The following is a 12,504-nucleotide window of genomic DNA, read 5'->3' as shown; positions in this document are numbered from 1 at the left end:
ATTCTAGGGGCACCTTATCTCTCTAAAACTGTGTGTGCAACATGAAAGTCAGCTGTAGGCTGGGGGGGGGCGGGGAGGGGCTGAAAATCCTGTGCCTAGGGGGTGCAAAAGGTGTAAATCCGGCCCTGCCCTCTGGGGCTTGAGATGCTCCCATTTTAAAGGTACAAACTGATGTGGAAACACCTCTCGGGCTCCTGAGTCACTTCGATTTGTCCCTTCATTTTAAGTGCAAAGCTTGTAAGTTTTTTCACTGCTGCTTCCATTGCTGTTGCTCAGTCTGTTGCTTTGGGCCAGGTTATGTCCCCTTCTGCCAGCAATTGTCTTTGAATTCCCTCATTGGTTTGTGGTATTAATAATCTCCCCTGCAGCACATAGGATATTTCCAACTGAGTGCTAGTCAGCTAATATTTTTAGTTCTTCCACATACACAGCTACAGTTTCACCTTGCTCCTCACTCTGTGATGACACTTGAAATGTTCTACGGTAACGCTTGGCTGTGGTGTCTGTGCTTGCTCTGTTCAGATCTCTTGCAGATCTCCTGATGTTTTACCTCCTGCTTCCTGAGAGTGTAACAAACTCCTGAAGAGGGAGTAGGTTTTATTTAAGCAGCCGCTGAGGAATGTCAGTCCGTTTAAATTTTATTTTATAATTTCATTTGCAGGGAAATTACTGGCTCAGGCTTTCCATAGATTAATGCCGATTAAAGACGAAGGCTTTGTTAATTACCCCATCACACCCATGAAGATGCTCCCTGTAAAAGGGCCCAACCCATCAGCTTGAATTGTGGAAGAAGGAAGTAAAACTACATGACAAGAAACTTTTACATCTCTCTCTCTCCCTCTTTGCTGTTTGGACTCTCACAGGGCTGGAGCTAGGAAACAGGAGCTGAGGTCCCCTGGGTCAACCTGGGTTAGTCCGAAATGATATTCAGTGCTGACAGGTTGCTCCAACTCTGTCACGTTTAGCATGTAACTCATTTGCGTACGCATGCTGCCTGCTTTCACTCTCTGATTTCTTTTGCCTAGTTAATAAGCCTTTCGTTTGTTTATTACAGGATTGGCTACGAGCGTTGTCTTTGGTGTGTGATCTAAGGTCTAACTTGCCTGGCAAGATAGACTGCACTGCCCCCAGGGGCTGTGACTCCACAATAAGACTGTTACAGTGCTTCAGGAATTCACTCTTATTACTGGGTAAGTGAAAGCTAATCATAAAACAACATAGCACCAGTTTGGGGTCTCTGCCCTGAGGTTGGCACTCAGTTATTAGCCACTCCAAACAGTGTGACAGTGACCATTTGTCTCCAATGTTCTCACTCTCGATTATGGGAATCTCTGTTTGATGATAAACTCATTATTGTTTTCACAACCGTAGAACCTCAGAGTGGTTAACCACACACCTCATTTGGAACCAGAAATACACAATCCAGCAGCAACCTTTGCTAACGGTTGTGAGACTGTTTCAGCAGCTAGTTCCTTAAGTAGGACGAATTGCCCTGGGCCCTGGCATCTAGAATACATCTAATTTATTGAACTATTCCTTAATCTGACCATTCCCTAGTCTGGCTTGAGTTCCTTCCCCTTGATTGTTAACATTAACTGTGCTGAGTATCTGGTCTCCATTAACTGAAGACTGAAGCAAAATAAGCAGTGAGTCACTGTGGGAGGAAGGGAGCTGTACTCCCTCACGTTTTTCCAGGAACGGTGATTGTACGAAGGTTCCCAGCCGCTGGGGGAGAAGTGGCAAGGACACGGACCTCTGCAGTTCTGAAGAGAGGAAGGGTGACTGGGTGCATGTGTTTCCTTTTCAAGGGAGAGCTGCTCGGAGGCTCAGCGGTTATAAAGCTCACCAGCTCAGAGTTGGGAGAGGAAAAAGCTCAGAGCGATGGCTTTAGACCATATTTACAAGAAGTGTGAAGAGTCCGACCGAGTGGCGCTCAAGGAACAAGAGGCAGAAATAGCATCTGAAAGAGAAGGTAACACCCGGGCTGCAATAGTGGGAGATCCCACAATCATTTCCTCCCCGTCAGCTAACTCCTTAATAACAGGCTCCATCCCACAGACCTCACACGCCAATAAAACTGAGGGCTGGGCAGTTTGAGTGAGCTCTTCGGAATTGGGCCCCTGTTCTCTGGAAGGGGGTGGGCTGGGAACCGAGAAGGTTTCTACTCGGGCATGTGGCTTTTCAGACATCGCAGCTGGAGGGTTCTGGACAGAACCAGGCTCAGACTTCCCAACTTGGTTCAGCAGCATTTTGTCACATGTTTGTGTTTGGTGCTTGGGTAGTACAGGGATCTAAGAGTAGATAGACTGTATTGGCCCCAGGATGTGTGAGAGATGAGGTGGGTGAGGAAATATCTTCTCTTGGACCAACTTCTCTTGGTGCAAGGGACAAGCTTCTGAGCTTCACTGAACTGGTCTTCAGGTCTGGGGAAGGTAAACAGAGTGTCCAAGAGCTCAGTCTAATCACCATCCAGTCTGGCTGTCTGGCTGCAGGTGCTGGCTGGGGTGCACACAGCTACAGGTGTTGGGAGGAGCTGTTTTTCAGGGTCCTCCTCCTCCTCTCTCAGCCTGATTCATTCCTTTCTTTTTTCCCCCCCAACACACTTTCACCTCCTCATTTCTCTGTCTCTCGCTGACTCATTCCTTTATTTTCCTAACATGCTTCCTGCCCTGCCCCACCAATTCCATGGGGCACTGAATCTCCCCCCAAAAAATTACAAGGGTTTGTGTGATTTAATTTTAATGAAAAGAAAAAAATTAGGTAGAGATATGGGGTGTGTTGGAAGGAGAGGGAAGGTGGGGGTGGCTAAGGAGAGAGAGAAGATTTTGCACCCACTGTGCATTCAGCACTATTGCTGCTGATGCACAAGTTGTTGGGCAATGGAGCCCATTATACACATTAGAGCCTTGCAGAGGGGCTGGGATCCCTCAGGAACCACTGCCATAATAGCAGGAGCGGGTAAAACGTACTGTGTTGCGGGTGGGATTGGGTGAGCAAAAAATACAGCCTGCGGGAATTTGCAGGAAAACAGGAACTCTCTCGTTGGTTTGCAGTGAATAGAATGGCAGCAATGGAAAGCAAGATGGATTTTTTAACTGAAGGTTTTAATAGTGAAATTTAAGGGAGGGTTAGATATAACAGGAGTTAAAGTATTTTTACACAGTTTAAGCAAGGTTTGTTTTATTCTTTTAGTGCTAAAAATTGTATCTGAACTTCATTTATATATATATATATATATATAAATATTACCTGACTCTTGTTTTTGTTTTTATTTTTATTAGCATGGGGCGATCTGTGTCTCTTGTGGGATTTGCAGGATCTAAGCTTTTTATGGGTGGGAATGGGATAAAAACACAAGAAGCAATGCAGGAGCGGGTGGGCCTGTGTATTGCAGAGCAGGACTAGAGCGGGATTAAAAAAATAGTCCCATGCAGGGCTCCCATACACATCCCAGGTCGTGCTGTCAGCAGCCTTGTCCCCAGTGACTTTCCTAGGCCCAGAGGTACATGTCCTACCCAATGCATTTCAGCTCCAGAGTCCTGCTGACCCCGCAGCACGACCCTGGGTTGTGCAATGGGAAGACGTCGTGTGCTTCCTGAGTACAAACAATTCTGCATTTAAAGCGGATTTTCAGTTCTTTTCTTCCTCTTTTTTATTTTCATTCCTGGGAACTGAAGGGGGGTGATGTGTGGGTTGGGGCTGATGTGGGGGTTGGGGACACAGTTGCTTCCTTCCCCTCCCCAGCCCCCCCACTGACAGGAGCACACTGGGCTGAGGCTGGGGGGTGGCCGGATGTACAGGGCACTGTGCGGGAACAACCTTCTGAGCCAATAGGAGGCTACCGCAGAGGGGAGCAGCACAGAGCTGGGGGCAGTCTCCCTTTCTGGGGGTCTTCATGGTGCATGAATGTTTGGCACGATGGGGAGGATTCCTGGAGGACGGTGCTGGGGAAGCTCAGGGCACTGGGAGAGGAGGCCAGGGCTGGGGTACAGGCAGCCATCAAGAGGGGATCACAGGTCAAGCAGGGGATGGGGTGAGGCGGGGGAAGATGTATGCAGAGACCTGAGCCATGGAGCCATGCACCACCAGCCCGGTTCCCCAAAGGATACTTGGGAAAACACAGGGGACTCCCAGGAAATGGGGTTCTCTTACTGCTAGGGCAACAGGAGTGATGGAAGCCTGAGACGGTGCATGGATTCTAGATATCCTGGAGACAGTGAGATTAGATAGAATGGGGATGGCTGGATGGGAATACACAAAATCATGTTTCAATTCCTACTTGATGTCCCTCCCAACCTCTGGGTGTGAATTGCCCTGTGGTGCCCAGAGGTGCCTGATCCCAGAGGCGTGTCCATCCGTATGAGTTACTGAAGGGTAATAACAGTGACTGCTGATTTCCCTAGTGCCGTCCCCCTGGGGCAGGGATTTGTGCTCTAACCGCCCCGTCTCTGCTGCTCCCTTCCAGGGAGTGCCTGGCTGCAGTTTCCTAGGGTCCAGAAGGGGGCTGCAAAATCCATATTAACCCTTTATGTCCTGCATGCTGTGTTATTCGTGCTGTGGGCCGTGCTCCTCGCCGTGGCGATTGCAAAGTGTAAGTATCCTGAAGAGCATTTAGGACCATGACAGAGGAACAGGCCCTGTGGAAAAGCCCAGGGTGCAATCCTGGCTCCATTGTCAATAGTCAAACTCTCATTGGCTTCAGTGAGGCCAAGATATTACCCCACATGTCCCTGCCAGCCCGAGCTGTGTCTCTGTCAATGGGCAGCATGGGGTGCTGCAGGGGTTGAGGTATAATCCCCCATAATGCACTTTCCTGTGCCCTAGTACTGCTAAATGTAAGACAAGGCTCCTTAAGTCAGGCCACCCGACTGCCAGCTCACAGCAGTGGGGCCAATAGGCGCTGACTCCGTGGGCGCTGTGGGGCTGGACCACCCATGGAAAAAGAATAGTGGGTGCTCAGCACCCGCCAGCAGCCCCGCCAATCAGCTCCTTCCCCTCCCTCCCCTCCCACTCAGCTGTTCAGTGGCCTGAAGGAGGCACGGGGAGGAGGGGGAGGAGTGGGGGCAGGAAGAGGCAGGGTGGGGCCTTTGTGAAACTGGTGGAGTGAGGGTGGGGGCCTGGGTCAGAGAGGAGGTCCAGCAGACCCAGGGAAATCACAGTGCCTCTGGCGGGACCCCTTCCCAGGACCCACAATCTGAGCAGGAACACATTGGGGTGTGATGTTTGAATGTATCCTGTGTTCGACAAGTTAGTACAGTGTGTGTTGGGACCCTCTCTGGCAGCTGCTCCATAATGGATGACAGCCCAACTACTGCTGCCAGCTAACAGAGTTACTCCTTTAGCTCAAGTGGTTAGAGGTCTTTGCTGCAGGGGTCAGATATTCAAATCTTGCTGATGACCCCTGGTGGGAGATTACACACCACTTCAGTGTTGAAAATTCTAGGTGGTGGAAGTTATGTGGAGTCATGTGAGTCCTGGAGTCATGTAAAAATCTGAGACAGTTTCTAGTTGCAGAGAAAAGCCTGAGAAAGTGACGTGACAGCTCAGGAACTAGAAGTCAAAGAAAAGGATGCAAAATTAATTTTTTTACAAAGCTCATGACTTTTAACCCAATATCATGGTTCTTTTTTTTTAACATTTGGGGTTGGGCAGACTGCACCACGGCTGGGGTGGCTCAGAGAGGACTGGGAGATTGTCTCCTCCAGACACGAGTGAGCAGTGGGAAGCTGGGAAAGAGAAGTGCAGCATTCCTCCCTGGGCCATGACTCCAAACTGAAAACCCATCCCTACTCTGAGTCCCCCAAACCATATAAACAGCTGATGTCTGCCTCTCTTTCTAGACGCAGAGATGTCCAAGGAGCTGGAGCAGATGCGGACTGAGCAATCTGTGCTCAGAGTCAACGGTAACAATTCAGCTTCCTCCCAGGCATCCGTTTGTTGGTATTACTGTTGTTACCCTTTTGGCCCAAGACAAAATCTGAGGCCTTGCTGGGTTTGTTCCCATTAGGGGGAGCAAACGCTGCTCCCAGGCAGGTGTGTTCTCGCTGTGACTTGGTTTAGTTACCCGGGGTCCTGTTCCACGGAGCAGGGCAGGAACTAACAGCAGCAGCCAGGTTCCTTGCTCACAAATCCCCACAGCTGCCACCCCAGTGAGCTCTGTGCCCAGGGAGCTCTGTCTCCACTTCCTCCCAGGGTCCCACTCGCAGCTCCTTCGGCCTTCCACCCATGCAGCTGGCAGCTGGTTTCCTAGCACCTGATGATGCCCTAAGGCCACCCCACCTCAGCTCTGACCTGCCATGCAGCCTGGTGCTTTGGGCAGTCGCCTCCACTGTCTGCATCTATTTCATGGCCTTCAGGGGCTTGATTGTTCCTCCCACACTTGGCACCCGTTGGCTTTAACGAGGTCTGTCATTGTTTGTATATCCCACATGAGGGCAGTCAACAGCACCCTCCAGCATAACACTATTAGGCGTATTATGGTAGCAGTTAGAAGCCCCACTCACAGATCCCCATTGTGCTGGGCACTGCACAAATACATAACAAATCTACAATCCGTGCCCCAAAGAGCTTCCAACCTACATATTAGACAAGGGACAAGAGGTGAAGGCAGGCAAACAGATGGGGGAGCACAAGGAAACAGGATGTAACAAGCCTCTCATTGTTTTGGTTGCACTCCAATTCCCTGATTAATGATCTGAGCCTGTTGAGCCTGAGGGAAAGACTCCCATGATCTTGAATAGCGTTTGGATCAGGCTTTATTTAGCTAAGAGCCTGTCTGCAGCAGAGAAATGTACACCTGGTAGCTCACAAACCCATGAATGTTATGGCCAGAAGAGACTGTTTGGAGCATCTGTTCTGACCTCCTGCAGAACCCAGGCCAGAGGAGGCCACCCAGCGATTCCACATTGGGCGGTTGAGTATAGCGGTGCTTTACGGGAGAGAGGCCCAATCTGTTAAAGGCTCCAAGTGATGGAAAATCCGCCCTGTCGCTGGAGACTTTGTCTCGATGGTTAAAAGGTGATGCAAACCTGTTCATGTGTATGTGCTTCATAGATGCAAAGCAGGACTCTCTTCAGTGGGTCTCATGCTGGTGAATTACAAAAGGGAATGGCACTGTGCAAGCCCCGTGCCGTGTGTCCACACTAGAGATTTGCACCAGGGTATAGAGACACTAGTGCAAATTTCCCTAAGCTAGAGGGCCGGTCAGTTCTCTTGCTGTTGCTTGGACAGCATAGAGGTGACTGAAGGCATTCTGGGCCTCCATGATATTCTGCTCTGAGCCAAACCTGTACTTTACGAGGTAGGATGCCGGTGAGAGACGGGTCTCTGACACCGTCCGGCTGTTGTGTTTTAGGTCCCATCAAGCTTTCCTCGAATCAAAGAGAGTCTCTCAGGGACTTCGAAGCACATGGCCATGGCGCCTGAGAGAGGATTGGGTGACCATCTAGTAGAGCAGGACCTGATTCCTTAGGAAGCAAATCGCTTCATTCGACTTGCATCCCAGTCATTTGATGCTTTCGATCATTTGAAGACGCTTCATCTGAATCGTGTCCAATTTCTTGCCAATCTTGATAGTGCGGGGCCACATTTCAGTCCCAGAGGCCCGGATACTGAGCACCGCAGCTATGTACAGTCTCAGCTTTGTCTCTCTACTTTTCAGGGTGTACCGTTTGCAAAGGATGTTCTTGATAAGATGCCCCATTACTCACTAGTCTGGGGGGACCCTAACTAATCCCACTAGCTGGCTCTCCCCTAGGCAGGGTTGACGGACAGCCATGGGCCTGGGGGAATAAGCACAGGGCAGGGAGTCAGGGGGCCCTGAATTCTAACCTTGCCTCACTGCCTGGACTGGGGCAATTCATTCCCATCTGGGGCCTTAATGACCATCAGAGCCTGAGGGGTTAAAGCAAATCCACCCACATGCAGCCTCCTCCAGGGAAGGAAACCAGCCCTGGGTGGCCCTCGTAGACCCGCTCTGCTGGAGAACATGGCCCTTCCCCACGAGACAAGTATGGGGGAGACAGCTGGTCCCTAGCTCACTGGGCTCTGTCTCTTCCAGGCTCTGAGATGGCGAAGCAACTGGGGATGCTTCATTTCAATCAATCCACCATGCACAGCACTGGTACGTACCCAAGTCCTCATGATCCGCAGCCCGACGTCCCCTCTATGACTTCCCTGCACCTCTCTCATCTCACCCCTTTGGCCTTCCTCCCTCCTCCTCCTCCTGCTCACAAGTCCCTCCCTACCCCATTTCCTGACCGATCTCCACCCCTCCCCGTTCCCGCTCAGCCCCGGTCCCCGAGACTCCCCAGGAGTGTGATGGCTCTGTTTGTGTCTCAGGGAAGGCGCTGGCCAAGGAGCTGGAGAGGCTGCAATCGGACCAGGCCACACTGAGAGTGGAAGGTGAGGGCAGGTGGGGATGGGGAGCAGGGCTCAGGCAGCAGAAAGGGGTGGGGGGAACAGCAGCAGGAAGATGAGATGGGGCTGGAGAATCCCAGCCCTGGGTGGCCATGGCAACCTGGGATCCCCACACACACCAGATCCAGCCTGAGTGAGTCACATTTGTGATTTGTTCCCTGAGATGGAGGCACCAAGGCAGGAAACCCAGGGCTAAGCCTCACCCTTGCAGACCCCAGCAGGGACACAGCCAAAACCCCCTGAGCCTGTGCTCAGGGCTCTGTGTGCACCAGGGTCCCCATTCTGAATGTGGGGGACGCCAGTTAACCCTTTAGTGCTGGGGATTCTCACCCCAGTGTGTTCCCAGTCTAACCTTCAGGGAACAGTCTGGGCTGGGCTGCTACAGAAAGGCTGTTTTTTGCTCCCCAAAATCATTTCGGGAAAAGCTGAGAGGAGATGGGGGACAGGGACCCATTAGGGGCCAAGGGGAGGCAGGTAGATTCAAGGGCTGGGCAGAAAGAGGAGTACCCAGTGTAATAAGCTCGGTGTGTTGGGGAGCCCAGGGTAGGGAACTGGGGGGTAGGGCAGTGGGGAGGAGCAGGGCTTCTGCTGGGGTTTAGGGAGAGAGAGGGAGCAGGGTTGAGATGAATAAATTTGACCCTAGTGAAAGGTTGGGGTCCTGCTGGAGTGTTCAGCCAGGTCTCCAGTCCCTAATGACTGTATTGGACCAACTGTAACAAGGTCGGTGCCTCTCGCTGCTGAGAAAGGGGCCCCGTTTCAGTGTCACAGCCAGGCCCCAAATCCTGGTGTTTACAGTCCGTACACAGACACGCCAGGCTGAGCTGCACACACCTGCGCCCTGGCTAACTTCTGGCGGCTTTGGACACACAGGACATGGTGAGCGCCACTCGAGGCTCCCAAACTATTGAAAGGGATGGGACCCCATTCCCATACTCAATGGCGTGTTGTATTTCCAGTGTTCAAGGATCTGGCTAAAGCGAAACACGATAGAGATGACATCAGGGCCGAGACCTTCAAGATCATGGATGCCGTGCAGAAAGGAAACGGTGAGATACATGCCAGCCTTGACTCGCTCTTCGCGGCAGGGGACCGTTTTCTGTTCTGCGTCTGTACTGCGCCTGGCACAACAGGGCCAGATTTGGGGGGCTATGGCAATACAGAGAATAACACTGAGTAATACTAAGCCTTTTGCGAACATTGGGGGCCTTCATATTCATTGAAGCCATAGGGAGGGGAGTCTGTAGGAGGCGCTCTTCCCTGACAATCAGTGCTGACTGCAATCCCCTAGTGCGATCCTAGGGGGCGCTCTTCCCTCGGCGCTATATGAAGGATTGTGCTGTAAGAGTCCGTTTAATGTTTCCAGCTGCGTATTAAGCAAAGTCTCTATTGTATCTACCCATCCATCTCTCTCTTCTCATTAGCTAAGTGTCTAACACCCTGCTGGCAAGCTCAGAGTAAACAGTGATTTGTTCCATTGGGAAGTGACTCAGAATTTCCTCCACATTTACTGGGTGAATAATATTCTTCCAGTGACCTTACAGCTGAGCACTTGCTGAAATGCTTTCCAGGGGGCAGGGCCTGCTTGAAGGAAGCTCCCTCAGTACCTGGCAGCCGCTGAAGGCATTCGCTGGGTTTATCCAGGGTGGGGAGTCCTTCCCTCCCCTATCTCCCTAGTCACGCGCTGGCTCTGCTGTGTTCTCTCTGGCAGGCACTGTCCGGTGCCAGCCTGGCTGGGAGCAGTACCGAGGGAGGTGCTACATTTTCTCCACATCTGCCCAGCGCTGGCAGGCGGCCAGAAGCTCCTGTTTGAGCCATGCTGCCGATCTGGTGGTGATCAATGATCAAATGGAGCAGGTATGACTCACCGACCCCCTCATTGGGTAAAATGCACCCACGCAAGGGTCGCCATGAGGCCTAGCTTATGCTCCAGTTCTAACCACCCAATTCTCTGTGTCATATTCTCTAGAATTACTTGGCCACTAAAGCTGATTCTGTTCGTCACTGGATCGGCTTCACAGACCAAGCGACTGAAGGCGTCTGGCACTGGGTGGACAACACTCCTGTGGCATTTACGTAAGCATGGGGCGAGCCTCTGCTCTCCCCTTCCTGCCCCCAACCTTTCCAAGCTGCCCCTGCTCCTGCAGGCGCTTTCCACCTCAGTAGCTGCAAGGCTGAGGCCTGGGACAGCACCACTCGGGTTTGATTTCATGTCCTGATGACTGACTGACTCGAGCCTTTATTGGTCCCCCGCAGGTCACTGGTTCGAATCTGACCCAAGTCTGTAGCAACTACATGTAGCGCTGTTGCTGAGTGCTCTCTGTATGAAATGAGCTTGATGGGTCTCAGCCCAGTTCCCAGTGGGAAAAGCATCCACAGATCGCACTGGGGGCTTGTCGGCCATCACAGCCGAGGGGCTGAGGACTGAATGGGCCAAGGAGATGGAGCACCTCTCTCAGCCTACAGAGGGGTCTCTCCAAGGCAGGGCAGGTCTGAGACACCACGGCAAGGAGAAGTTTGTGCTGCCATAGTCTGTGTAGGTGGCAGATTCTACCACTGATAATGTGATATTCTCCACTGCATTAGTGTGAACTAAGGGCCTGTAAAAATAACATCCTGGCCCAGTGGTTAGAGCCCTGCTCTGGGACTCAGTAGCGCTGTCCTGCTGGCCTTCTGGGTGGCCTTGGGCAAGTCAATGCCCTACTCTGTGCCTCAGTTTCCCCTTCTGCCAAATGGCCAAATGATGCTTTGTAAAGTGCTTTTCTCTTCCCCAAAGAAAGGTACTATCTCCAAGCTAGCCATTATGGGGCCAAAGGAGCAGCTCCATTAACTTGTAGTTGGTTGTTATCCCCTAGTGGCCCAGAAACAAGGCCTGCTCTGCTAGCAGGTGAGCCTGTCCCCAGCCCTTCGTTCATTTGGATCATTCAAAATAAAAAAAATCTGTCTGTTTTGAGGGAGGGGGGTTAATAAACCCTTGGGTTTTTGGAGTGAAAATGCCACAAACCCCCATTCAGGGACAGGGCAGTCTGCCTTCCTTGGAAGCCATGTTGTTCACTCCTTTTCCTGATGCCCCTTTATGCAGCTCTGGCCCCATCAAGGGGCCATAAAGGGAATGTAATCTCCCACACACACACTTTCCTGGAGCTCAAGGGCCTGGAGAAGAGCAGAAAAGCCCCATACGTAGGGGTGGGGCTGGAGCATGGCTGTACTTTGGCTATTTTTGGCTGCCCACAATGCCGCAGGGGCCTGAGCGTAAGTTAGACCAACCCTGAGGCTGCTCTAGGTTATGCTGAGGGGAGACCCACATAGATGGGATCATCTGAGCCGGAACCGGTAGCCCAGTGGCTTGAGGGCTCTTCTCTTCCTTCTCTTTCAGGTTTTGGGCCCCAGGGGAGCCCAATAACATGTACAGTTTTCACGTCAGAAATGAGGATTGTGCCCACCTGCACGAGGGCGGCCATTGGAACGATGAGCCCTGCAACTTGCACTACAGGTGGATCTGCGAAAAAGCTGGTTCTGTCTAAATGGCCGGAGTCCTGCCCTTGCTCTGAGCACTGGCTGAAAAGTATCCCGGCCCACGAGGCCTGTGAATCATTCCAGCCCCACACCAGTCCACTAAGGCTAATCGCACAAAACTGAACACCCTTGCCCTGCCCCAGCCCTGAGGCCCTGCTCACAGAATCCTCCCCCTCACACACACACCTCCATTGCTTGCTTTCCCCCACCTTCACTCACTTTCACTGTCTGGGGCTGGGGGTGGGGGTTGTGGTGCGGGAGGGGGTGAGGGCTCTGGCTCAGGGTGCGGGCTCCAGGCTGGGGGCGAGGTATTCGGAGTGCAGGAGGGGGCTCAGGGCTGGGCAGGGGTTTGGAGGGCAGAGGGGGTGCAGGCTCTGGCTGGGGGTGCAAGCGCCAGGCTGTGGCCGGGGAGTTTGGGGTGTGGGAGTGGGTGCGGGCTTCAGTTCAAGGTGTGGGCTCTGGGGTGGGGCTAGGGATGAGGGATTTGGGGTGCAGGAGGCACATCAGGGGTAAGACAGAGGGTTGGGTGTGGGAAGGGGTGCAGGGTCTCGGAGGGAGTTTGGGTGTGGGCGG

At 52.3% G+C, this 12,504-nt stretch overlaps 1 protein-coding gene across 1 annotated transcript; it reads left to right on the top strand.

Moving 5' to 3' along the window:
* The first annotated feature begins 847 nt into the window (after positions 1-847).
* On the top strand, positions 848-12,110 carry LOC115643435 (CD209 antigen-like protein C). The gene is made up of 11 exons (XM_030547466.1): positions 848-909; positions 1,055-1,190; positions 1,809-1,972; positions 4,466-4,591; positions 5,841-5,903; positions 8,060-8,122; positions 8,341-8,403; positions 9,375-9,464; positions 10,127-10,272; positions 10,385-10,491; positions 11,792-12,110. Exons 3-11 carry the CDS (start codon positions 1,882-1,884, stop codon positions 11,937-11,939), a joined length of 897 nt encoding a protein of 298 aa, XP_030403326.1. The 5' UTR covers positions 848-909; positions 1,055-1,190; positions 1,809-1,881; the 3' UTR covers positions 11,940-12,110.
* The last annotated feature ends 394 nt before the right edge of the window (positions 12,111-12,504 follow it).

This window comes from Gopherus evgoodei, unplaced genomic scaffold (genome assembly GCF_007399415.2).
Source record: "Gopherus evgoodei ecotype Sinaloan lineage unplaced genomic scaffold, rGopEvg1_v1.p scaffold_59_arrow_ctg1, whole genome shotgun sequence".
NCBI classification, from domain to species: Eukaryota; Metazoa; Chordata; order Testudines; family Testudinidae; genus Gopherus; species Gopherus evgoodei.
This window is presented reverse-complemented; position numbering and strand designations above follow the sequence as displayed.